Source organism: Chroicocephalus ridibundus, chromosome 1, assembly GCF_963924245.1.
Source record: "Chroicocephalus ridibundus chromosome 1, bChrRid1.1, whole genome shotgun sequence".
In the NCBI taxonomy this organism is placed as follows: Eukaryota; Metazoa; Chordata; class Aves; order Charadriiformes; family Laridae; genus Chroicocephalus; species Chroicocephalus ridibundus.
The window spans coordinates 141,137,604-141,161,602 of record NC_086284.1 but is presented as its reverse complement, the minus strand read 5'-3'; the positions used below and the strand labels follow the sequence as shown (position 1 = coordinate 141,161,602).

The window sequence follows — 23,999 nt, the reverse complement described above, 5'->3', positions numbered from 1 at the left end:
GGCAGATTCGCCAGGAAGCGGGCGGGTGGCGAATCGGCGGCTCCGGGCGCGCGGGTTCTAACGGGGAGGCGGGAACCTCCCGGTGTCGCCGCCTCCCTCAGCGGCCGGGTACCCCCCCGCCGCAGCCGCCGCCGCCCGCCCGGCACCCAGGTGAGCGCCGAGGGCACCGCTCTTCGCCGCGGAGGAAGCGGCCCCGGTCTCTGCCCCATCCCAGCTGCGGGGCCATGTTTACCCTGGGGGTTTGGTGCCTTCCTGGGGGCGGGGGGGTGGTGAAGGTGGACGGGATCCCGCAGGCCCTTCCCGCCCGCCGCCGGCTTTGCTTCGGCTTCTTCAGTAACGGGAGCTAACCCTGCTCGCCGTGGCGTGGGCCGCCGGTCACGCACCCCGGAGCTGGGGACGGAGCAGCAGCAGCAGCAGCAGCAGCAGCAGCAGCAGCAGCAGCAGCGGCGGCGCCGGTTGTGGAAAGGGTGTTTGGCCCCTTCCGCTGGGGCAGGGCGGCTGCTCGGCCGCGCCGGGGTCAGAGGCATCGGGTTATTGTCCTGAGGCGATTTGTAACTGATTCGGTTAGTCCATTTCCAACCTGTAGCTTCGTTCACAAAAAAAAAAAAAAAAAAAAAAAACCAAACAAACAAAAAACCCAACACCCAAACCTATAAACTCGTCCCGTTAATTTTGCTGTGGAAATACACGTTTTTTCTTTCGTTTTCTGCTTTTCTTCGCCTTGGACAGTGGTTTTTAGCGCTAGGGAGGTTTCGTCGGCTGGTGTAGTGGGTACCAGCTTTGCAGGTAAAGCTCAGAAAAGAGGGATGCAAATGGAGTGGAGCCCTAGTGGAGGGAAAAATTACTGATACGGGTATATGCTCCCGTCCTGTATTTTCATCCTGTAGACGGTTCTCTTGCTTTTCTTTCAGCCTATTTTTAGCGGTATCATTTAAAAATAATGACGGTCTATCCTAAGCAGGTTATAAAATGACAAAATAAGCTTTTTCTAAAAATGATTGCAAACTTCCCCTCCCACCCTCAAGTCTACCACCTGCAGAAAGGAAGAAATAAAATCCTAATGCGATGTGAAGGATTTCAGATTTTGAGACATGCGTGTTAGCAACTACAGTGTTTCAGTTAAAGTTTGCTGTTTATGAGGATTCTTTCTGTCCTGGTTCTTCCTTTAAGTCAAGAGGCCTATACTGTAATTTGTAGGAGTAATTACCCAAATTCATATATTGATACACCCAGTTACAGTTTAGAAGCATTCAGTGGTTTGGGAACTGGTATTTATGCTTCATTTCCGACCTATGTATTTGGAAGTCAAATTGAGATGAGTACCTATGAAACATTTGGGGGTTTAAGTTTGCTTGCTGGAAGCTGTTAATTATTAACAAAGCCAGGTTTTTAGTTAGCATTTTTTGCTTATGATTTTGGAAGAATGTAACTCACGTTATTTTCATTTCTCATGCAGGAAATCAACTCAAGAAGATGAAGCCTAATAAAGGAAAGACCTGCACTAGGGAGAGAGACTATGTGTACAAATTCAGTGCAGGAAATCAACATTTAGTGCTTACTGTGCCTCTCAAATTCCCTGTGCAAGAGAATATTAGTCATTTGCATGGGCGTCTAATGCTTCTGCACAATCTGCCATGCTTTATAGAAAACGGTAAGAATTGATTTCTTAGATTAGTGTGATATACCCGTGTCCATAAGTGTCTTACAACCTGCTTTAAGAAAACCAAACGAAGGGTATTTACTAGAACAGTCTTAAAAATTTTGGTTTTAAAACAGCAAAACATTAAAGAAAATTACTGTCAGCACCAGCAAGTAAGGTGGCCAAGTAAAAGGTTTTCCGAAAAACTTTATTTGTATGCTTCCTAGATGATAGCTGATACTTCCACTGATGTGTTTTGTTGATGGACAATTTTCTTCTTGTTACAATAGACCTGAAGCAATCTCTTAATAAGTTCATAGAAGAGGAAACGATAAAAGATTACGATAGAGAAGCTGAAATGGCTCTGGAAGCAGTGAAATCAGGAAAAGTAGACATAAACCAGCTGGCAGATACTTGGGCTAAAGCTTATAAAGAGGTAAGATTAAGGCTGAAAAGTTAATATTAAGGACTTGCTTTGTGAGAGTGGGTGTGCGTGTACAGGCAGAATCACATCTGTGAAGACACAAAACTGCATTGGAATTCACTTCTACTGATCAATTCTTACATTTTTTTTCTTTTTATCTGAAAGGGATCACTAAGTCTTTATTGTATGAGTTCTCTCTACAATCAGGTTTTTCCTGAATGTAGTAGAGTTAAAAGATAAAAAATCAAGAGGTAAATAGCTAGTAATACTAAAACAAAAATAGACCTGAGGGTTATAGTGCATTAAAATCAAACCAAGAAATAGTAAAGTGGCACTCCTATCCTAGATCTGAAAATCAGCAATGAAAACTCCAAAGAGAAGGTGTATAGTTGGAAGAGAGTTTTCAGCTCATTTTCTGAGTTCATGTGACTATTTTACATTATTTAGCAATGGTGAGGCTTTAGCTGGAATAATGTGTCCAGTTTTGCATGTGATCTTAAAAATAGTGGAATGTAAAAGAACTGGAAGAGTCCTAGCAAAAAAAGAATGATAGAAACTGCAGCATTTGAGGAAAAGTTTATAGGAATTGCATTTGCTTACCATGGAATATAGAAGAAAGTGGTGAAAAATTCCAAAACATATGTCTGTTATAAAGAGAATTGGAAGTAAATCATCTGCCTTAATGAACATTAACAAAATGAAGTTAACTTAACCTTTAAGAAGGAAAAATCTGTATTAGGTGAGCATGGGAATGTGATAAAACATTGAAAGAGTGTACAGTCTGGTGCTAGCGGTTTCTATGTATAGCTGAGCCTGAGCGTAGGGGTTACGATTAGATCGTTTCTTGGCATTTCTAACCTGCATTTCAATGATACAATCTCAATTTGTCAGCTGAGTCTGGTGGGAATGATTGCAAAGGTAAGGAGTGTTTCAGTACAAAGGAGCTTGCAAAACTGGCATCTTTGGGCCATTCTTTCTTCAATAAAAATTGCTTTTCTTAAATCAGTGTTGTTGATCAACTTCTAGTGACATCAGAGGTTAGTCATCCTTTCTAGCAAAACATTTTTGTTTGCACAGCTGGTGTTTTGGGCCCTATCTAAAATTCACCAACTGCAAATATTGCAGATATTATTGTTCTTTCCAAGTTGGTGATGGCGGAAAACTGGTATTCCTCACTGTAGTCAAAACCTTAATGTTTCTGCTGTTAGTTGCATTGAAAGAGAAAGAGTATGGGAGGGGAGAAAATGTTAAAGCTACATCAGAATATAGAAAGCTCAAATTAGGAAGGATAATTCATGTATGTTGAAGGTTGTGCAACAGTGTGCATGCCCAGTTGGTTTTGCCCCACCATTGTGGGGAATCCTTATGTGTCCTAAAGGTACCATATGCTTTAAAATCTCTTATTTTTAGACAACATTAGAATATGCAAAACCTGAAGAAACCAGCTGGGATGAAGATTTTGCTGATGTTTATCATGACCTGATACATTCTCCAGCTTCTGAAATGCTGTTAAACCTGGAACACAATTATTTTGTTAGTATCTCAGAATTAATAAGTGAAAGAGATGTCGAATTGAAAAAACTACGGGAAAGGTATTCCTTCCTTTTCTCTTTTTTTCTTTTTTTTTCCCCCCAATCTTATTAAATAGGGGTGCATGCCACTGGGTGCATACAACTTATAGAATGATGTGTGTCAACTTGTATTAGTCTATGTAACGCCTATTTTAATTTTATGTTTCCCTCTTTAAAGTTGTATAATATGTAGCCTATATTTTTAGGGTCAGTTATCTTATATTATCCTCAGTCACTGAAAATATTGTAGGCTAAGGCCATCAAAGTAATACAAGGCTTGATTTCCACTTTTCTGTCCATGTTGTAAGTGGTATAGCAATGTAAAGTGCTTAAGATATCTAAAAAATAAAATATATTTATGTACCGTATTTTGCCTTTGTTATGATGTAATTTCAGTGAAAAATTGGAAGTTCCACAGGGTGAAAAGATGAGCAAAAGGCTTGAACCAACTTTAAATCAGAAACTTGTTGAATTTGAAATTTAGGAAAGTCTACGTGGGATCCTGAGTTTCCAAATAAGCCTGAATAGCTGTAGGTGACTGCTCTGCCCACAAGAGGGAACACATACAATGCAGAGTTTTCTTTTCGAGACTAATTAGGTTAAGAAAAATGAATGCACGCAAATATAGATATAGTATAGGTACTAAATACTAGGGAAGCTTGTGAGATACCAGAATATTCTAAGTAGGTATGTTTTAGCATTCTAAGTGGCAATATTCCTCTTGACTTTTGTTTGTTTAAGCTCACATTATGCAATGCATACCTGTTTATATAGTTTCTTCCAGACTGAATCTTACATATCTCTAATTTGGGGATACATGTTGCCAATACTGTGCTAGCAAAACTTTTTTCTGCTTATTGACTCTTATCAAGTATGCATCTGGAAGAAAGAGCACTTAATCCAAAGAGCAGTAATTTTGTAGAGCTCTACTGTGATCTAACTATGTGTTGACTCTGGTGGAATTTACCATATCTATTTGTCATAATCAAGAAACTCCATGTGTTGGTGGCAGCTGAAACTATCCCAGATGAGTGTAGGTGTTGTTCTGTTTACACAGGAGCTGCTTTGGAATCCCTGACCCTCAACTCAAATTTGTTTGGTGGATATTCATTGCTAAATCTGTGCTAGGGTAAATCAATTCCTTGCTGAAGAAAGGGCTTAATGTGAAAGACTAAGTGAAGCCAGGGATTAAGAAGAGTAAGGAGGAAGTAGGTATTGGACAATCTGCCCTTTAACTCCATGTCCCCTTGCGGAATGTAGTTTGAGCTGGAAGCTCATCTGACTATTAAAAATAGGTGCATTTAGCCTGCTTCCTGGTGTTTACCTGCCTGGATCAACTGTGGTTAGGGAGGGAGGAAAGCAAGGGACTTGAGTAGGTCCATTTCAAAAACTGTTCTAATGCTAAGGATAACAAAGTGCTATTATTAGTGTATCTGGAGATACTGTCGTACCTTCTTTTGAATATCTGTGAGGACAGACTTTAAGTGTATGAATTCCAATTCCAATATGAGCAGGTGGACAAAATATTGCCTGACGTGACGTATCTTTCAACTATGTGTTCAGTTGTATTTCTGCTTGTGGTGAGCATTGACGAGTTGACTGGTACAACTGATCATTGTATCTGTAACTGTATCAACAACAACGGGTGTTCGGCCATTTTTTTTGGAAGTGTTGCTTGTTGTAAATCTATGTTTGTTTCTCTTTCAGACAAGGAGCAGAAATGGATAAGGTGATGCAGGAGCTAGGGAAATCACTAACAGATCAAGATGTAAATTCATTAGCGGCTCAGCATTTTGAATCTCAGCAGGTAAACTAAGTTCAGTGAACTAGAATATGTCATGCAAATAATTGTCTTAAACAGAAAACCCAAAACACTCAAATTATCACTATTGTCTTGTTAGGATTTGGAGAACAAATGGACAAATGAATTAAAACAGTCTACTGCTATCCAGAAGCAGGAATATCAGGAATGGGTGATAAAGCTTCATCAGGATCTAAAGAATCCAAACAACAGCTCAGTCAGGTATTTAATTCCTCTGTGATGCTGACTTCCATCTGTAATAGTTCAAAGGACTTGCTTTTATGTAGTCTTTATTTCAGATTAGCCATTTAAATAGCATAATCAAAGCAAATCAAAGGCAAATAAACAATCATAATTAAATATGTATATTTTTAAGAGTTTCTTCATTGTGTAATGTTGGAAGTTTTCTGTGCTAGAAAGTGTTGCAATACACTGAACTACAACTTGAGCCGAACGGGGTTTTTACCTTTATTTACAATGTCTGTCTTTAACACTATTTCACTGTTTGTATTAATGCAGAAACAAATTGGAGAGCTGTTCAAGTTCTTTCACGTAGCAGAAACAGTCCTTATCATATCACTTACTACCAGACAGTTGAATTTATGAAAAAAATTAAAACTGATATCTGAAATCTTTCTGGCTAGTTTGAACACTGTGGAGCATTTGATTTGGCTTTTTTTAAATCTCCTATTTTGGGCGGGGAAGAAACATTTTTATCTAGTAACTTCATAAATAAGGTTTGGGCTATTATAAATAGGCTAAGAAGAAATCTTTTTTTCCCCCCTTTTATCCTATATTCTTATTATAACTAGGTATTATGATTTATTTTTATTTCTCAATCTCAGAATGCTTTACAAATGAGCTGGTAATGTAAATCTAACAGCGGAGTCTGCTCTTCCTGCTGGTATGCACCTAGAGTATTGCATGCCAGAAAGGCAAAACCTTATAAGGGTGGAATTCATTCAAATAGACTTAGTCCCTTGGTTTCCACAAAGTAGCTGAAAATAGTTTAGAGAGCTTTCAGAAATATTGCTGGTCTTGAACAAAAATTACAATAAACTTTTCAGTATGTTTCTTATTATTTTAGTGATGAAATTAATGTTCAGCCCAGTCAACTGAGAGAATCTGTAGAAGGAAATGGAAGAATTTATGAAGAGCAAAGGCTGTTAGAAGAAAGTTTTACTATTCACTTGGGTAAGTAAACTGACACCAAAACCAAACATAATAACAGATGCTAATAAATAATGTATCTAAGCCATCTATTATTTACAGTATTTGACTGTTAATGTCTATAATATATACAGTTTGTAATTGAAGTACAGTATAGTATAAACTGTATCAAACAGTATCTAGCTACCTGAAATATACTTAATGGAAAACATTCTAGAAGCAAGTTTTTATCCACTCTAGCAAGGTGACTGGTGTAGAAAAGCATACTAACATCAAAACACATAGCAGTTAAAGGTTATGTTTTAACTTTTCTTATGTTTGGTAAGAAACTGTGGGTATTAAATTCAACTCCACAATAAATTAACAGAAAAATAGATGCTTAAAACTTTTATTTTTTGTTTATGCAATAGAGACTTCTTACACTGTTTTGACTGCATTAGTATTTCATCCATAGCCTTACAATAGGGAATAAGGCTCATTTCAGGTATAGGTAAGCATTGCTTTGTAAAATTTGTATGTGGAAAATATTGTATTTTAACTCTTATTTTGTAAATTGTTGATATGTATGTAAAACTGAATATATGGTTAAGAACTTTCTTTGAGTATCATTGATTATATTTCCCTCACAGACCTTTTTCACAAAACTTAGGGTAGCACTTTGATCCCTTGCATTTTAGTAACAATTTTGAGTTTCCTCTCTTAATGCGTGTTTTAAAATCATTTATATTCCGTACAGGAGCTCAGTTGAAGACCATGCATAACTTGAGATTACTGAGAGCCGATATGCTGGATTTCTGTAAACATAAGCGCAATCATCGAAGTGGAGTAAAACTTCACAGACTTCAAACTGCCATGTCTCTCTATTCAACTTCTCTCTGTGGCCTGGTTTTATTGGTAGATAACCGTATCAGTTCATATAGCGGCATCAAAAGAGGTGAGCCCTCTAATGGGGTATGTTGTGTCAGTGGAGATGAATGTCACTTAAAAACTCTTCTTTGACAAAAAATATTCCCTGTGGAATTAAAATTTACTAGAGACCCTAATGCTTTGAACGTGGTATTGCAAAAAGGGTAACAAATGCAAAAATGGGTATGGATAAGGATGGGGGACAGAGTTATGCTCTGATACGCTGTTCTCTCTCTCATCTCTTTCCTAGGTTTTGTGTTTGAGTAAGGAACATGTTAGAGTGAACATTCAATGTTGATTTCCCTGCCCTAGACTGACTTACTATAGGGGCTTATAACTCTCTAATGTCAGGTTAGCATACTGAACCCTATTTGCAAAGATGAAAATGAAATAGGCTAAAATTTTAAATTGATAAGTAAATATATAAAAATACCATGTGTTTTTGGTATCTGCAGGATTATGAATTCCATTGAAAATGAACAATAGGGATATTAATTGCCTACTCTTGGAAAGCTTGATTAGTAGCCATTTTAAGTGTGTGCCTTTTGGAGTAACTGGACACTATGATGACATTTTGTATCAAGGTTAACCAATAAAACGTATTTGTTCCTGTTTCAGTTTTGGTCACTGGGGCTTTCTCTGAACCGCATGATTGAGTTTCTCATCTTACTCTTGAAGTTTAATACCAAAATATTTACACTTGAAATGTCTTTTTGCCTGGAGCCCCTATTACTCATCATTATTCTAGCATGCCATAAAAAAAATAGACTCTGGTTGTTCCTATTCTCTGAAAACCAGTGTGGAATCGGGCTTGTTGCAAGAAGGAAGGGGAAGTATACCAGTGAAAATTGCAGTTGCATTTGTGCTGTTGATGATTTCCAGGTTGCTTTGTTCCGACAGTATTATTTCATACTTGTACTCATTTTTGGTTACTTTTTTTTTTACTGCTTAAATATTTAAATTAATAACAAATAGAGAAGATTTGGTTTTGTACTAAATCTTAGGTGATAAGAGAAGACAAACATTTAAGTAATACTGTTAAGCACAAAATTGCATCTTCTAGCCACCAATTAGATCTTGCAGCCACAGTAGAGGGGAAAATAAGGGACTGTATCACAATCTAAAGTATAATCCTCAATAAATTTTGATTTCTTTGAGTTCTGAAGGGACTTTGGCGAACTTAACTGTGGGCACATTCCATAGCTGCCTGCACCACCATTCTTTTTAAAATTGTTGCAGAAATGAATGTGTCTCATATCTCAGCTCCTCTGACCTGGTCGGATATATTACTTTAAGCCATTAGTGAATGTCTGGTTGTACTGAGACCCCAAATCATTATAGGCAGCAACTAAGGTTTGGGCACACTTCTTTAAATCCACTCTGTGGTGCAAGTGGTAGCTTCTGGTGGAAGAGTAGTAATAAACACCTTTGAGAGGAGACTTTGCTCTTAAACTGTTAAAGTTGTTTGTTGCAAGAGCACTAGCCAGAACCAATTCTCCTTCCTAACAGGCTCTTTAAGAAATAAATATGCTATGGGTTCAAAGGTTCGTAGAATTGCTCTATAGAAGACCTTTAGATAATACATTGATGCTATTGTTTAAATAGAGAGGTAATGACTTGTGAAGTCTAAATTTCTGGGTTATAAAAGTGCAGAAACAATTTTGTGCTTCCATTTTAAAGATGGGGAAAAATAGAAATAGCCCTCATTTTGTGATGGGCTAGAAGCTCCCTTAAACGTCTGAGGTTTTCAAAGGTAGCTGGTGTAAATGAGCTTCATGTAAGCATGCTGTTTATCCAAGCATTTGACATTGTTTTGAGAACACCAGCCGCCACTCATCAAGTATTAAAGGGAGACGGGCTCCAGGCACATGAAGTCCTGCAACTTACGTGGTTGATGTTTGTTTAGCTGTATCCTGAGGAAGCTTAAGAATATGCTTCTTTTAGTGTATTTTGTTAGTTCTGCTTAGTCTAGCAAACATCTTAATGTTGCATCTTTGGTAAATCTGTTATCCAAAAATGGTTCCATTTATCTCAAAATTCAGGATGTATGAGAGGTATTTGCAAGACCGAAAACCATGACTGCAGTGTTTTCTGTATTTCTTGCAATGTGTAAAGAGCAACTAGCAAAAAATACCTTTTGAAATCAGACTTGGACGCCTTTCTAGAAAACAGCCTTGAACAGAAAGTTAAACTTATACATGAACTTTCAACATGCTCATTTCATTCAGACTGTTTTTCTAAGCTAGGTGAATAGTTTCTTTATTTACTTTATATATTTCCTAGCTCAAGTCTCTTATATTGGGACTTCGTAGGGCTACTGTGAGTCAGGTTTTGAGTAGGTGTAGCCACTCAGGTAAATGATAAACTATAATTAAAGTTAATTTTAATTTAAATACAAGATATTTTTCATTTGTTTCTTTCAAATAAAATGTCTTGTGACCATATTTTATCTTGATACACACAGAAGACACAATCTTTTGGAACATGAGCTGCTTCTTCCCTTGGTTTTGGACACTAGAATTTAATAAAGCCTTTTGAAAATAGGTTTTATGATGGAGACAAGACTTCTTGTAAAAAGATAAAATATATTAAGATTTTTCTCTCTACCCTGCCAGTTCCTGTTGCAGCTTGTTCACAGGAGTATACGGTGCTCTGCAGATAGGCAGAGTACATTAAGAACTTTAAGGAGGATTAGAGCAGGTACCTCAAAATGGGAAATAAGTAGCAATTGCTTAGTATAGTCCAGCTTGATGATAGCTTGTTTTGGCTCCCATTGAGTTGCTTGGAGAGATGACTGGACATCAGAATAAGGAGCTTAGAATACCAGTCACAGAAGCAGTATGTTATGATTTTAATTATCAGTATAATATTTCCAAATCTGATGTAATACTTATCAGGAAAATAAACTTGCAGCTCTTTTCAGCTGATGACACTTTTCTTTTCTTTAGCTTTCAGATCTGTGTTTTGAGAACTAAAAGGAAAGAACTGTAATTCCAGCTTTCCAGATACACTGTTGATGAATTTCATTAATAGTTTTCATTTTTCAAAGCAAATTGGAATGCCGTTGTTGCTGCTGGAAGTACCTACTATATATGCTTTAGTAAAGTATCACAGATTGAAGGACTGTTGGTCATAAGACATCATTTGTAAGGCACAAATAAATTTAATGCACATATATTATTGCTGTTATTTTGGGTTTTGTTTGAAGAGCAACAGCAGTCAAGGATTTTTTTTTTCCCCCAAGTAATTAATTTCTTTCAAAAAACGTTTTGTATCTGCCATAAATTTTTTAGAATTTGAAGCGGCGTACAGCAGGGCTTTGTCTAGTTTTGGGATGGCCTTTGTAACTGGCCTTGCTTGAACAGTAGAGCAGAATTATGTAATGTTACTAAGCACAGCCTTATGATGTGGATTTTGATCTTATTTTTTTCCTAGATTTTGCAACTGTTTGCCAAGAATGCACGGATTTCCATTTTCCTGGAATTCAAGAACAGCTTGAAGTTGTCCAGAAGGTTGTACTTAAGGCCAGAGCACAGCGTAGCAGTAAGTCGAAAAGACATCATGGTCAGTGACAACCAAAATTACTTTCCTTGAAATAGAATAGTGGTCAGCTGAATGATTATTGTTACAGGAAGGTTGATTTCAGTATTCTTCAGTTACCTGATCTATAAAACAGAATGTTTGAGTTTATCAATAAAATCTGAGAAGTCTGCATGAAGTTCTCTCTTCACAGACAGCATGTTCACGTGATGTCTTTGGTGCTATAACAGACATACCTTACCACAAAAAAAATAAAAAATAAGTGTACGAGTCCTTAGGTTCTGATCACTCTTTAACAGCATACGTGTATAGGGTCGTTGTGCTTTCCTCTGCAGTTTAAACTGCCTGCAGACACACAGACTTTATCTTACTTGACTTTTTTATTTTTATTTAAATGTAAAGCTTTAAAAATTTCAGAAGAGGAGTTATGACTTTTTCCCTTCTGTAAAAGTGAATGCTAAAAACTGAATAATAAATTGACTAAATGTGTATACTTTTTAGTGCTGACCAGATCCTTGTGAATGATTTACTTTGCAGTTATATTTACAAATGGCTGTGATATTTTCTGACCACACGGTGTTAAGGCAGTACTTGTACATCACGAAACTTTGTTTTTCTTGCAGAGAACTACTTATGTTGTTTAAATATGTCAGTAACATGAATAGATTCATAACAGTACATAGAGAAACAAGTTTTCTTAGGAGCCTGCATATTGCTATAGCTTGGGGAAAATACTGAAAGCTGGTTTTATACTGCTGATTTATGTAAACGTCTTTGCTTGTAATACTAGAAACAAATTTGTTTTAAATAGTTACATTATTTAAAAAGCAATAGCAAGGTACTATGTAGCTGTGGGGGTGATTTGGAAAGTTTATTATGTTTGAGAATGTTGTGTTTTCTTTTGTCCAAATGAAGAGGTATCATAAGATGATTAAATAAGAAAGCTGATGATTTGAGATAGGATTCAGTTCAGTGTCTTTTAAAGACAGCAAAAACACTTCCTGTCCATCCGTCTGCTTTTGGGGGACTTTATGGTAACTTTATGGTAAAAATTCAAGCCAGATATCATCTTAGTACATCAAACTTTCATGACAAAGTGTAATTAATAGATTATATGTTTAAATATTTTTGCTATGTATTTATGTACAGAAAACAGAAGTAGTGGAAATGAAGATAAATTAAAGAATATTGAACGAAACCAGTCAAATATTTTGCCGGGTGAGTTCCGCTGCATTTTCCCCCTCCTCTTAAAGCAATTTGTGTTATATAGATGTACATTTTTAGCTCTAAAGTCAGAACATAAATTATAAACCAAACCCAAGTTGACCTCAATCAGAGGAGAAGGATGTTCTTGTGGCTAAGGCAGAGAACTGGGTGTCAGGACATCTGGTTTCTATTCCCAGCTTTGCCGCTGCATCATGTGACTTGGGGCAAATCACTTAACGTCTCTATGCCTAAAATTTCTTTTCAGAATTTGAGGGTGAAAAAAGGATCTCTGAGCATCTTGGGAAAAGGTGAAACTTAAAGACTAGCAACTAACTTTATTTTTGAAAATATTTATATATATGTCACTGTCCTGATACAGTAAAGCATTTTAGAATGTATTTTTTAACTTTGAGAATGCACAGATCCATTCCTCTCAGAGAGGAAGTATCTTCTATATGTATTATGAATTTTAGTAAGGAAAGCTTCTGTGGAATTTGAAGATGAATACGCAGTTGAAGGAGGGAGGAGTTAAATCCACACGACCCATGGTTGAATAAGAGAGCTTCTTAATATCGCTTTCATGATTGTCTTAGATCTTGTTAATGTAAGTGGATTATAAATCAACTCGGGTCCTTAACAGATAAATCCCAGTGAATCTTGCTGCAGTGGCTTGTGTATTATTACTCTTAGATGATCATTGCTGGGGATTACTACCTCCTTAGCAGTCATCAGAAAGGAGTACATACCCATGCTTCAGCTGTCCCAGTACAAAGGTAGTATCTTAACTTAAATGACCAGTGACAACAGGTTTGAGGAAAGATGTTGACTGAAACAGTAGGAGTATTGTATACCAGCTTTTCTGTTGAGTCTAGTATAGACTTTTTATCTCAAGCAGAAAGGTAAGATGGAGAGACCTGCATTTCACTGCCCCTTATCCTTTCTTTACCTTTGATAAATGAATAGCGAGTCTAAAAATAACCCAGTAAGATGTCTTGGTAACTTTTTGAAAACAACTCGGTAACTGATCTTCCCATTACTATGAATTATTTTAAATTCTAACGATCACTGATACCTTCGTCTTCCAGTACATATCTCAGTTGTTACGTAACCCACTATCTTTTTCCACAGACTTTTCACATCCTTTATTTTAACCTATCCATTTTTGGTATATTTCCGCCTCCCACATCTGTCTGCAATTCAGTGCTTACGTTGTATATTTTGAGTATTACACCTCCTCTGCGTTTGTTTTTCTGTTTCGTGCTATATATAGATCATATCCGCCTGTACTGGCACTGTTATGTCTTATTACACCAGGTGTCCGTGATGCCAGTGAAACCCATCAAAGCAGGGAAGTGAGTGTAGGATGAATGTAAAACAATGATATTCCAAGAGATTTTAGATCAGTTGGTTTCTAACTATTTTTTATCTCATTACGTATGTGTTCTGATCTCCGGTGTATATTTGTATTTGCCTTTTGTCTTAACTGACCCTGTCCTTACGTTGCATAACAATTGTTGTTCAGCACAGATCGCTACCATGATATCTTGCCTTCTTGGTTTATATTATTCTGTAGGAGAATTCTACATTACACGCCATTCAAATCTTTCTGAAATTCATGTTGCTTTTCACCTCTGTGTGGATGATAATGTAAGATCTGGGAACATAACTGCTCGGGATCCTGCAATCATGGGACTCAGAAACATTCTCAAAGTTTGCTGCACACATGACATTACTACCATTAGTATTCCTCTCCTGTTGGTGCACGATATGTCAGAAGTAAGTAAATGTAAAGATTTGGTTTGTTTTTATCTTCTAGAATGGAACGAAAGTGTTTTTTGCAAAAGGTGTGTTTTATGCTGGTTTAAGCCAAATGGGATGGTTTATCCCAGTCACATGCTTTTGCCACATCATTGTGCTGGCACTCGTATCTATATGGTAACCCAAATGAAGGAAATGAACCAGTTAAAAGCGTTACAGCCAGGTGAATCGCTTTAGTTTTTTATTCCCACCCCTCATTTTGGACACCTCACTTCCTTGATCCAGCTCATTGCATAAGTATTAATGAAAGATGGGACTACATGCCTGGAAGTCTTCTGGCAACAGCTCTTGCTTAGACACTGAACCTTCAGAGTGGCTGATGTGATAGTGATACCAGATCCCCAGTTTTGATTGTTGCTAGTTAGAAAACCTCAAAACTAAGTTTTATGAGCAGAACTAGCGAAGCTTGGCTTAGAGTTCTGTATCCCTAAACACCACCTCAGCCTTACACAGCAGCAACCAGATTTCACCTTTGCTCTGAATTGTCTCCTTCTTCATTGCCTAATCACTTGCATCCTTAATTTCTGCCCCTGTTTCCTCTCTAAGTCCCCCAGATACTAACTGGGCAAGAAGCACCATATTGCTGAGGCTCTTTGTAGATACAGTGAGCTTAGTTATTGTGTTGAGCTTTTGTATTGTTTTCTTCAGTGCGACGCTAATGTAGAGCTTGTCTCTTACTCACCTGTAAGCTTTCACAGTGCATAGTAAATGAATACCATTGACAACTTCTTTTCCTCTGTCGCATCTGGCACACAAGATAATAGCAGAGAAGAAAAAGGGGTGGGGAGGCAGGGAGAGATGCAGTGTACAGGCAGTACATCCATATGCCTCACCTCCTTAGGAGGTGACAAGTCTATAAACTTAAAGAAATGAGAAAAATAAGGTAATGCTGCCATTATTGATGCCCTTGCACAGATAATTATAGTCTGTTGTGGGTTTTTTGTAAATTACTCTTTGATTTTTCAGTTGTAAATTTCTATGCTGCCTTTCCTTCTTTGAAAAAGCCTGACTCATAGTAAGATAAAGGCTCACCAGTGGATTAACTTTAATAGTGACTTTTTTAACATAATTTGATTGGAACACAGCGTAGAAGTGACCCCTTTTGCAAGATCAGGGTCTATTATTGTGAAAGTTAAAAATGTCCAATAACGAACTTCTAAAGGATATACTTCCATACATAAAAGTATACTTTTAGGAACAGATGATATTATTTCTGAAATTTTTCATCTATGGTATCGTCCTTTTTTTGGGGCACAAGTACAAGTAATCTACTTGCAGGACAGTAGCCCGGGTTACTCATGGGACCTAGTTACTGTGTTTCATAAATTTATTGACCTTTTTTCTTAATCAAGTTTCCATATGACTATATTATTTTTCTTTTCTTTTTCTTTTCTTTTTCCTCAAACCTTGTTACTCAGCCTTCATTTGCATATCTGTATTTTAAAATACTGATAAAGCACAAGACCAAGTGTTCAACGTGCTTTGAGAGTGTGTTGATGCTTGGATGCGTGAAACTGAAGAATTATCTTCTTGTCTATCAGTGGGTTCTTAAAAGGTTCTGGTAAAACAATTTACATTTTATATTAAGTTTTAAGTCTTTGCAGAGTAAGCAGAAGGTGACCTGTATGATAAGTGTATGTTTAGCCAAAACTGCATTGTGTGAATTGCATTAGCAGCATTGCTTATTACAGTGCTTTGCAGCTGGCTGACCTAATTTGAAACACACAAATATGTAACTTGTTGTTGAGGGAAAAGTGAATAATAACAGATTTCTGAAAGTTAACCTGAACTTGGTGCCTTCAGCAGCCCCAGTTTTGAATCTGCATTTACCACCTACATAAAAACATTTTTGTAAAGTGGTTAACCAGGAGCACAGCTGCAGAGATGTTTGCATGCTATGCTGTGACAGGCATTCATCATGAATTTTGGCTGTGCTTTTCCCAAAGGTTTTCTTTTATGGATGGAAGAGTGGTGTTTATAACCTCACAGAAGTAACGAGTGTGTCAGTCTCAATGAAGCCAATATATTTCATTGTTATTTGACCTTTATATAAAACTAATTTATTTTTTTTCTGTGAAAAAAAAAATTAGGAATTCTGTCCTCAGTTTTTCTTATGACGAGAACAACAAAACCTGATTTCTCTGTTCTGATCGTTAAGTTGAATGAAGGAAAGAAACTGAGTTCGGTACTTGAGAAAGGCAAAAGCAGACAAGTTCAAATTCAGGACAACTGGAGTGTTACTGTCTGATCACTGTTCTCAATCTAGTATAAACTGATATATAAACTGGGGATTGAAATGGCTCTAATGGCATGATATCGCTAGAAGTGGTAGAGCTGGCACATTTCCTTGGTAGTTTCAACATAGGAGCTATTGCTGCTGTCCACACAGCAACACTGAGAAAAATTTGACTCTTCAAGGATCTCAGGCAGCTGTCTCTGTTACCATGAGACAAAAATGTTTTTAAAAATAGTAGAAATGAAGGGAGTATAAACTGTGTAACAAATGTTTATGAACATGGCTCATGTAAAGAGAGTATTGATGGTATATTAACCTCAAATATTTGTCTGAGTTTCCTGCCATTAAATGTATAGTTGCTCGTACAGTGTTTAGGATTTGCGTAGATATAATTCGAGTAAACATCTTACTAATTCTTAACTTACTAAAATTAACCACTGAAATTTGATTTGAAACCTATTTCCCACAGGACATTTATGGACTTCAGTGTTTTCATTACCTGGTTATGACATGGTTCTGCAAAGGCATGAGCCCTGAGCTCTAGAAAAGCAGCAGCCCCATGTAGGGAGTCTGTCAGATCTGTTTGAATAAAAAGGTTTGCAACATACCTTTCTAATCAGGCTTCTTTTTTTTTTTTTTAATAAGCAGAAGAAATCTTAATTTGACAACAAATCATTGCATCCTAAAAAGGAGTGAGGTGTGTTCTCTGCTAGTGAACAAAACCAAAAGTCCCAGGTGTTTTTTTTTTACTTGCTTGAATGCTATTAACCGAAACTCACTATAGGAGAGGGGGTCTTTGCTTTATTTTTTCCTGTCCCCGGTGCTGTATTTTGAATTGGTACTTAGCCAGTCCTTCATCGTTTAGCTGTTACTTAATTTGCATATAGAGAAAAATCCTGATAACATGGCAAAATCGTGAGAACTTGCATTTTTAAAGATGGATTAGAATTGAATCACTACTGTGTCATTTTCGGTTCTTGTGGCTTGCACGCAGTGACATTCTGGATTCAACCTGTTATTTCCATGAGTGCCCACAAGATTTAACATCTATGTTCCTCTGAAATAGTCCAAGGAATGGTGTCATATCCTGCTGTTTTGATCAGTCCTTTTAAGGCTTAGTTCCCTTTATTGATTACGCAAGGTACTCCTGAGTAGCCTTCAGAGCAACAGGACATTTCTTTTTAGACACTTGGCTTTTACCTAAGCCATAACAGTGATCAAAGCTAACAGTAAACGCCTACGTTACTTGTGACAGAAAGCACACATAGGCAAATAAATTATAACAAAGACCAAATATTTCTTCCAGAAAGCTTAGAAATGGGAAAAAAAAAAATCTTGTCCAGCATTGTTCTGTCTGATTATTGTGTTGTAGACTCTACAAGCAGCATCTATTTATGCAGTGTTTTACATCATGAAGGAAAGTTTTCTGAAAATTGATTTCTAGCTTATGCTGATTTTAACGCATTACATACTTTGGGCATGGCAGGAGACACTCCCACCTAAGTAGGAACTTTGGCTTTCAGCAATTGTTTAATGCAGCTATGTTCAATATACTGTTTCAGTATTATCAGTTTGCGTTCTTAAATAACCTTGGTTCTCAAGTAACTTTTTTTCATCCTGAAATTAAGCTCTTTGGAAATGACAGATTGCACGGTGTTTGGCATTGCCAAATAAAGGCTGGCTTTACTGAATATAAAATTACATAAAGTGTAAATTTGAAAAGGTACATAGAATGATAAATTTGTTTCCACGTCTATATTCCTGTACTCAGACTAGGAAGGGCTCATTTTGATTTTGAAGAGTACAAATAGGTATTATTTTCTTTCTGAGAAGTGTTTACAGTGACAGTCATTCTGTCCTTGACTAGGAATATTCACTTTGTAGTGTACAGCCAAAGAATGTTTGGTGTACTGAAGCATTTAAACTGTTACTTAAATTATTTAGACCAGTGCTTGTAGCCATATCTTAAGATATCTTAAACCGGTGTGATTTTCGTATCCCATCTTGATATTTAGGTAAGAATTTGCTGTCTGTTAATATGCATCTATAGGGGAGAAGGGCTTCTTCCAGTTTCAGTATTAGAGAAAAGATTTTTACTGAAGGCAGTGGGTATGCCAATAAACCTTAATTAGAATCATCAAGAACAGCTAGGAATCATTGGTTACTGCTGTTAAGATGTGGTCAGGAGCCTATCTTTGGCTAGCGGAAGCATGAATCTGACCGTTATCCATTGGATGTTACACATTTTTCTGAAGGTCCACAGGGGAATTGAATGGACCCATTTCCAGTGACGTTAATAGGGTCGTCAACAATATTTTTATTCAAGATCTCAGCTTAAAAAAGTATAGACTGTTCTGACGCTGGGCTCTCCTACCAATAAGCAGTGGCAGTGCTTTTATGGTCACCTATAACGTATATACCACCTGCCTAGAATAGTCTGGAAAACTGAATCCCTCTTCGTGGCCTGTAATGCTACCTGAATACCTGATGGAAAAATGTGGTTCTAAGGCAAGAATGCATTATTTTTAATAACTTTCCTGCTACTCTGGCTGGTTAGATCCATTGGGCATTGAGGCTTTTCTTTTATTAATTTTTAGGAAATGACCATTCCGTGGTGCTTAAAGAGGGCGGAGCTTGTGTTCAAGTGCGTCAAAGGTATGTTAGTGAATGCTTCAGCTGTTTGTGTTGCATCTGGTGACACCCAGCCTTAGCTCAGGCTGTATATTTTACAAAAAAAAAGGTGGTTTCAATAATTTAATGCTTGTTAAGATATACACTTAGATTTTTCTCTTTCAAATTAGTAACTGTCCTACCAGGAAATAGTCTCAGACACTTAGAATGGAGACTAAAAATGTTTCAAAAGTATCTTTTCAACTTAAACATAGCAGCAACTGCCTTACTGCTGCTTTGAGCCATCTCTGAAGAAGAGCAAAAGCTGGTCGTTCTCTATAGTGTAATTTCTGGTGTCTCTTGTATTTTGGTTTCCTCAAACAATGAGGACTCCCCACATTTTTCCAAGACAAATTTATACCCTAATTAATGTCTTTGCTGGAAGGTTGTCATGACTCAACTTGGTTTTCTGTTTTTCCAAGTGGTGTTATTACTTACTGTGTTCTTGTGTGCTGCACTTACATACTTGAACCAGTCTTTTCAAGTATTTAAAATGTTAGTAGTGTTAATGTTCTTTCTACAACTTACTCAAGGAACCTCTTCCTATCGTGACATTTAGTAATTCACAATGAAATATCATCCACATAGCCATTTTCATTAAACAGGTATTTTTCTGAGTATATTTGTCACGAGTGTTTTCCTGTGGACCTTGTAGTTCATTTGTTACAGTAAGGAAATGCTAGCATAAAAATGCTGTATTGTAACGAGCAGTAAATGAGTGCTGAGCTTTTTCCATACAAGTAAGTCCAGGTAGTTTCTGTTGCTGACAGATTGTCAGTGTACTTTTGGTGAGAGGCTTGTACTTATTCATGCGGATGGGATCATGTGAGAGCTAAAGGAAAGAGCTATTTCTCAATGAAAGCAAGCCATTGAAAGAACTCATAACCGTCATATTTGGAGAAATCTCTCGCTTCTGCTGGCTAGCAGTGTGCCATACAGTAGCACTGGTTATTCTGCTCCTCAATGGTATATTGATTTTCTCTAGAACTCATCAGATTTTCCAGTTAAAGCAGATTTCAGTCAGGGGATTGGCCAAGTCTGATTTAAATGTGATTAATGACATTAATGACATTGTTGAAGATGTCCCGGCTTACTGCAAGGGGGTTGGACTAGATGACCTTTAAAGGCCCCTTCCAACCCAACACATTCTATGATTCTATGATTCTATCCCTAGTTAAGGCAGCTAAAATCCTAATTGTATGTGAAAACTCACTCACTGCTTGATAATGGTGTAATTGACAGGGAAGATTGCGTAGGTATTGCATACAGTATGAATGCTGTTTTTTAGGTTTCATGATGGAAATGGCCTCGTGGGATGGAGGAATTTCTCGAACTGTACAGTTCTTGGTACCACAGGTAGGTTAAACCAAGTTCATGGCCAGCCTAGGAGACTGTTGGAACAAGAAGTTAAATGTTAGCAGTTTTGATTTCTTTTCAAGTAAGCTTAAATTCATCACTGTGGTTTTGGTCGCTTGCCTATAAAACAGCAATAGAGGGGGTTATATTTTTGGATATCCTGTAGTATCTTCTGAGGATGCTAGAATTTCAAACTGGGAAGTTCACCTTTACAAATGGTGAATATCTGACCTTTGAAAAAGATACTTTTCTGCTATTATTTACTCTGAGGAGAAGGCCTAACTTTGCATTACATAAGTTTAGATGTGAATTAGTTATATTGTCTAACAGCTTGGAAAGTTGCAATGCATTGAGTTCAGTCATGCTTCCACAGACTCATTGATGACTCTAGCTATTTGAAGTTAATTGAAATTAAGATTCTGAAACTACTTAATTTGGTGTTCTAGCTGATCTTGAGAAACAGAAAGTTTTCCAAAGGTGGCCAGCACTAAATTTTATTTGTTCTAAAAAGTGGTACTGGAAGTAATATACAAATCAGAGTTATGTTAGGAAAGAAATAACATGTATTTCTTGACAAAATAGTAAAGGGTTGAGCAAGGAGGAAGCCAAGAATAAACCAAGTACTGAAGTTGAATCTGATTCTGGAATTTGGAGAGCAGGAGTCCTGTAGATAACAAACAGCACCATCCTGCTTGTGCTAGGCAGAAGTAATCAATTACTGGAATGAGAAATCTACTGGAAACAGATATGTCACACAAATAGCCAAACAGTATTTTTAGGTAAATCTTTTTCTTTTGATTAAACTAAGTAGAATTATAACATAGAGTTTGAAAATGGTCTCTGTGTTCTTCTGAAAAACAGCAATTTTCTTAAATGTCAAGAAACAAAATTGAGAGAGACTTAATTCTTCCAAACTACAGCAAAAAGCCAAAGCTTACTGGTGTATCTTTTTAATTTCTTTTTTCCAGACAATTTCTGAGGAAATGTTTTACCAACTGAGTAATATGCTTCCACAAATCTTCAGAGTGTCCTCTACGTTGACTTTGACCTCTAAGCACTGAATTTTTTGCATCTGCAAGATGCATGCTGTTGACAAAGAATGAGGTTACAGAGATTCTGGATTGGAATGTCTCTTTTCTGAGGGATGATGACCCTGAAATGGTATTTGTTGCAACTTCAAGAATCATGTCATCATAATAGAAGATAAAAGCTGTCTGTACATGGGTATTAGCAGTTGATTTTTGCCTCTTGCTTTCTGTTTCAGCAGAGTATTGATGTTGAATTCCTCACCTTTATCTGAAAGATGTTCAATGTAACTTATTGTATGTGATTTACAGAAATATAAGCCATTCCCATAATTAAGTAATAGGAATAAGAGCTTATGGTAGGAATAGGATCTTCTGGGTGGACTTCAGGTTGTTGGGTTTTAAAAACATTTTCTGAATTTACTCAGTGACATTTAAAAAACTATGAACAATGTCAGGTGTCTCCTTAGAATAACTTTGACGTAATTTGTCACAGTTGTCTTTCCAGGGTCATAGTGACCACAAAATAGAATGTATCACTGCCTCATTTTACCATTTTACTATTACAAAACGAATGAAACAAGCATTTAGCCTGCTGCACTTTGTAAATCACAGAATTGTTAATTTTTTTTAAATTATTTTTCCTTTCTTATTTTTTGATCTAGTATGTTAACTTTTTGCTTTATTTCAAGATTTCACGTGGACAAGTCTGTCACGTGAACAACTTAATAACAACACAATGGTGTTCTCATTACTTTGTGGTACAGGTATATTTTGCTGCCTATTAATTATTAATGTTTTATGACTAAGAAATCTAATCAGAAATGCTGGGGAGACAGCTCAAGATGCAGCTCTGAAATTTCTTGGGACAAACGAATCCAGTCCAAAAAAAAAAAAAGCCCCTGCCTCCCCATGATGCTGGGTAGCGGGGAGGTCGGGAACTACCTTTCCCCCATGTTGGACAGTCAAGCCTTTTAAGCTCAGCTGTGGACCCGGCAGGAGGCTGGGATCGATCCTTCAGTGCTGAGACTGGCCACAGGGAAAGTCCTGTCTGAAACTGGGATTCTCAGGGCTGCCGGAAGAGTCAGGCCTACAGCGAAGCAGCTGGGGTGGTGAAGGTCCCAGGTAGCTTTCTGAAGTCCACGGTTCTGTTCTGTAGGAAGCTCGGAGATCCTGGCAGAACTGGCTCAGAATCTGCAGTCTCTTTCTATGTATTGCTGAAATTCCGCACTTGAAAACTGGAGGTCCTGGAAGCCAACTCAAAATCAAATTATTTTCTATTTTCAGTGTGTTAGTTTGGGGTTTTTTTAAATATTATCGTTTAGTTTGATAAATGTGAAGATTGCAAATCTCTGTTCAGGGGAAACGGCATAACTTAAAATTCTCACAGAGAATCAAAGGAATATTAAGCAGTTCAAGATGTTTATAAAGTTACTACGTAATTAACGAACTCTTAGCCTAGTATTTTTATCGAGTCCTGCATGCTGTAGAGAAGCTATGTAAGTGACCCAGCAAACATCTATTGCTGAACCATGCAAGTAATGTGACCTAATTTGGTGTTCTAGAAAAGAAGGATGTAAATTCATCTAGAAGGAGCTGGATTAATCTTGTTAGAGCTCATTTTACATTGCTGGCCTTAAGCTGAAATCAAACTCTGGTCCCAGAAAAGCAAATGCTCTAACCACTATTCTGTTTGTGAAAGGTGCGGTAGCAGAAGTATTCGTTTTTATAAGTCTTAAGACTTATCTGTATTATAAAAGAGTTCTGTGTTACATACTTGGTATTTCTATTTATTTAATTTTTTTTCTTCAGTGAGGACATCTATGAAGAAGTAGCCTGTAAAACAGCAAAAAATCTTGAGCAAATCATCTAGCTTACACTTTTAGACTCTATTAATAAAAATAATGCCTGAATTCTCCTGTTATTTTGCCAAAACCCAAAGACACCATTTAATTTAGTACCACCAGTGTAAAACTGACAGTAATTTGTGAGAAAAATTAAAATTAATTTTTTGAATCTGTGTGTTTTCAGTCCTCAGTGGGTTACGTATGTATTTTTCAGCATAATAACAAATTGGTCTTCGATACTAAAAAGAACAAGCAAGCTCTAGTGGTGAGGTTTTGGAAAATCAAAGTGGTAGGAATGGTACGGGAAAACTATTAGTTCTGCTTAAAATCGTACTGAAGCCTGCCCCTTGTAAAATCTGAATTGGCCTGCCAAACTGAACCGTTGTCTAAAGGACACTTGATACAACATCTGTTATTCCCATTTTTCATATCTGTTCCCGAGGAGGTAGTGCTACCAGCGGATTTTTAGCTGTCTTTGTAGAAAAACAGAATATAGAGGTGGGATGACCTCAACTGTACTTTCTGTTTGATCTGTACCTGGCAGCCGTACAGAACGGTAGCCTACAGACTGCAATTTATGGAGTAAAGCCACGTGAGAAATCGTGTTTGGGTCATGAGAAGCTATTTGAGATTAAGAGGAAAATGACTCAATAGGCATGAGGTTTTCTATTTGTATATACAGTGCAGCGTTCCTTGGAAGGATGACAGTATTTAATGCCTTGAAAATGTTGCGTAAAATTGTATGTGTGGCTTGCCTTGAATAAATTGTTATTGCCACCAGGAGAAATGA

General features: G+C 37.1%; 1 protein-coding gene across 2 annotated transcripts; it reads left to right on the top strand.

The window, feature by feature from the left end:
- Positions 1-26: 26 nt before the first annotated feature.
- On the top strand, positions 27-23,999 carry FERRY3 (FERRY endosomal RAB5 effector complex subunit 3). Of its 2 annotated transcripts, none has more exons than XM_063356058.1 (14): positions 27-150; positions 1,457-1,651; positions 1,930-2,075; positions 3,474-3,655; positions 5,342-5,441; positions 5,536-5,657; positions 6,523-6,629; positions 7,342-7,539; positions 10,947-11,054; positions 12,201-12,269; positions 13,831-14,033; positions 18,909-18,966; positions 20,270-20,337; positions 21,306-23,999. In XM_063356058.1, exons 2-14 carry the CDS (start codon positions 1,474-1,476, stop codon positions 21,396-21,398), a joined length of 1,632 nt encoding a protein of 543 aa, XP_063212128.1. In that variant the 5' UTR covers positions 27-150; positions 1,457-1,473; the 3' UTR covers positions 21,399-23,999. The 2 variants fall into 2 exon arrangements, with proteins under 2 accessions (XP_063212128.1, XP_063212119.1); XM_063356049.1 differs by having other exon boundaries at positions 10,947-11,075.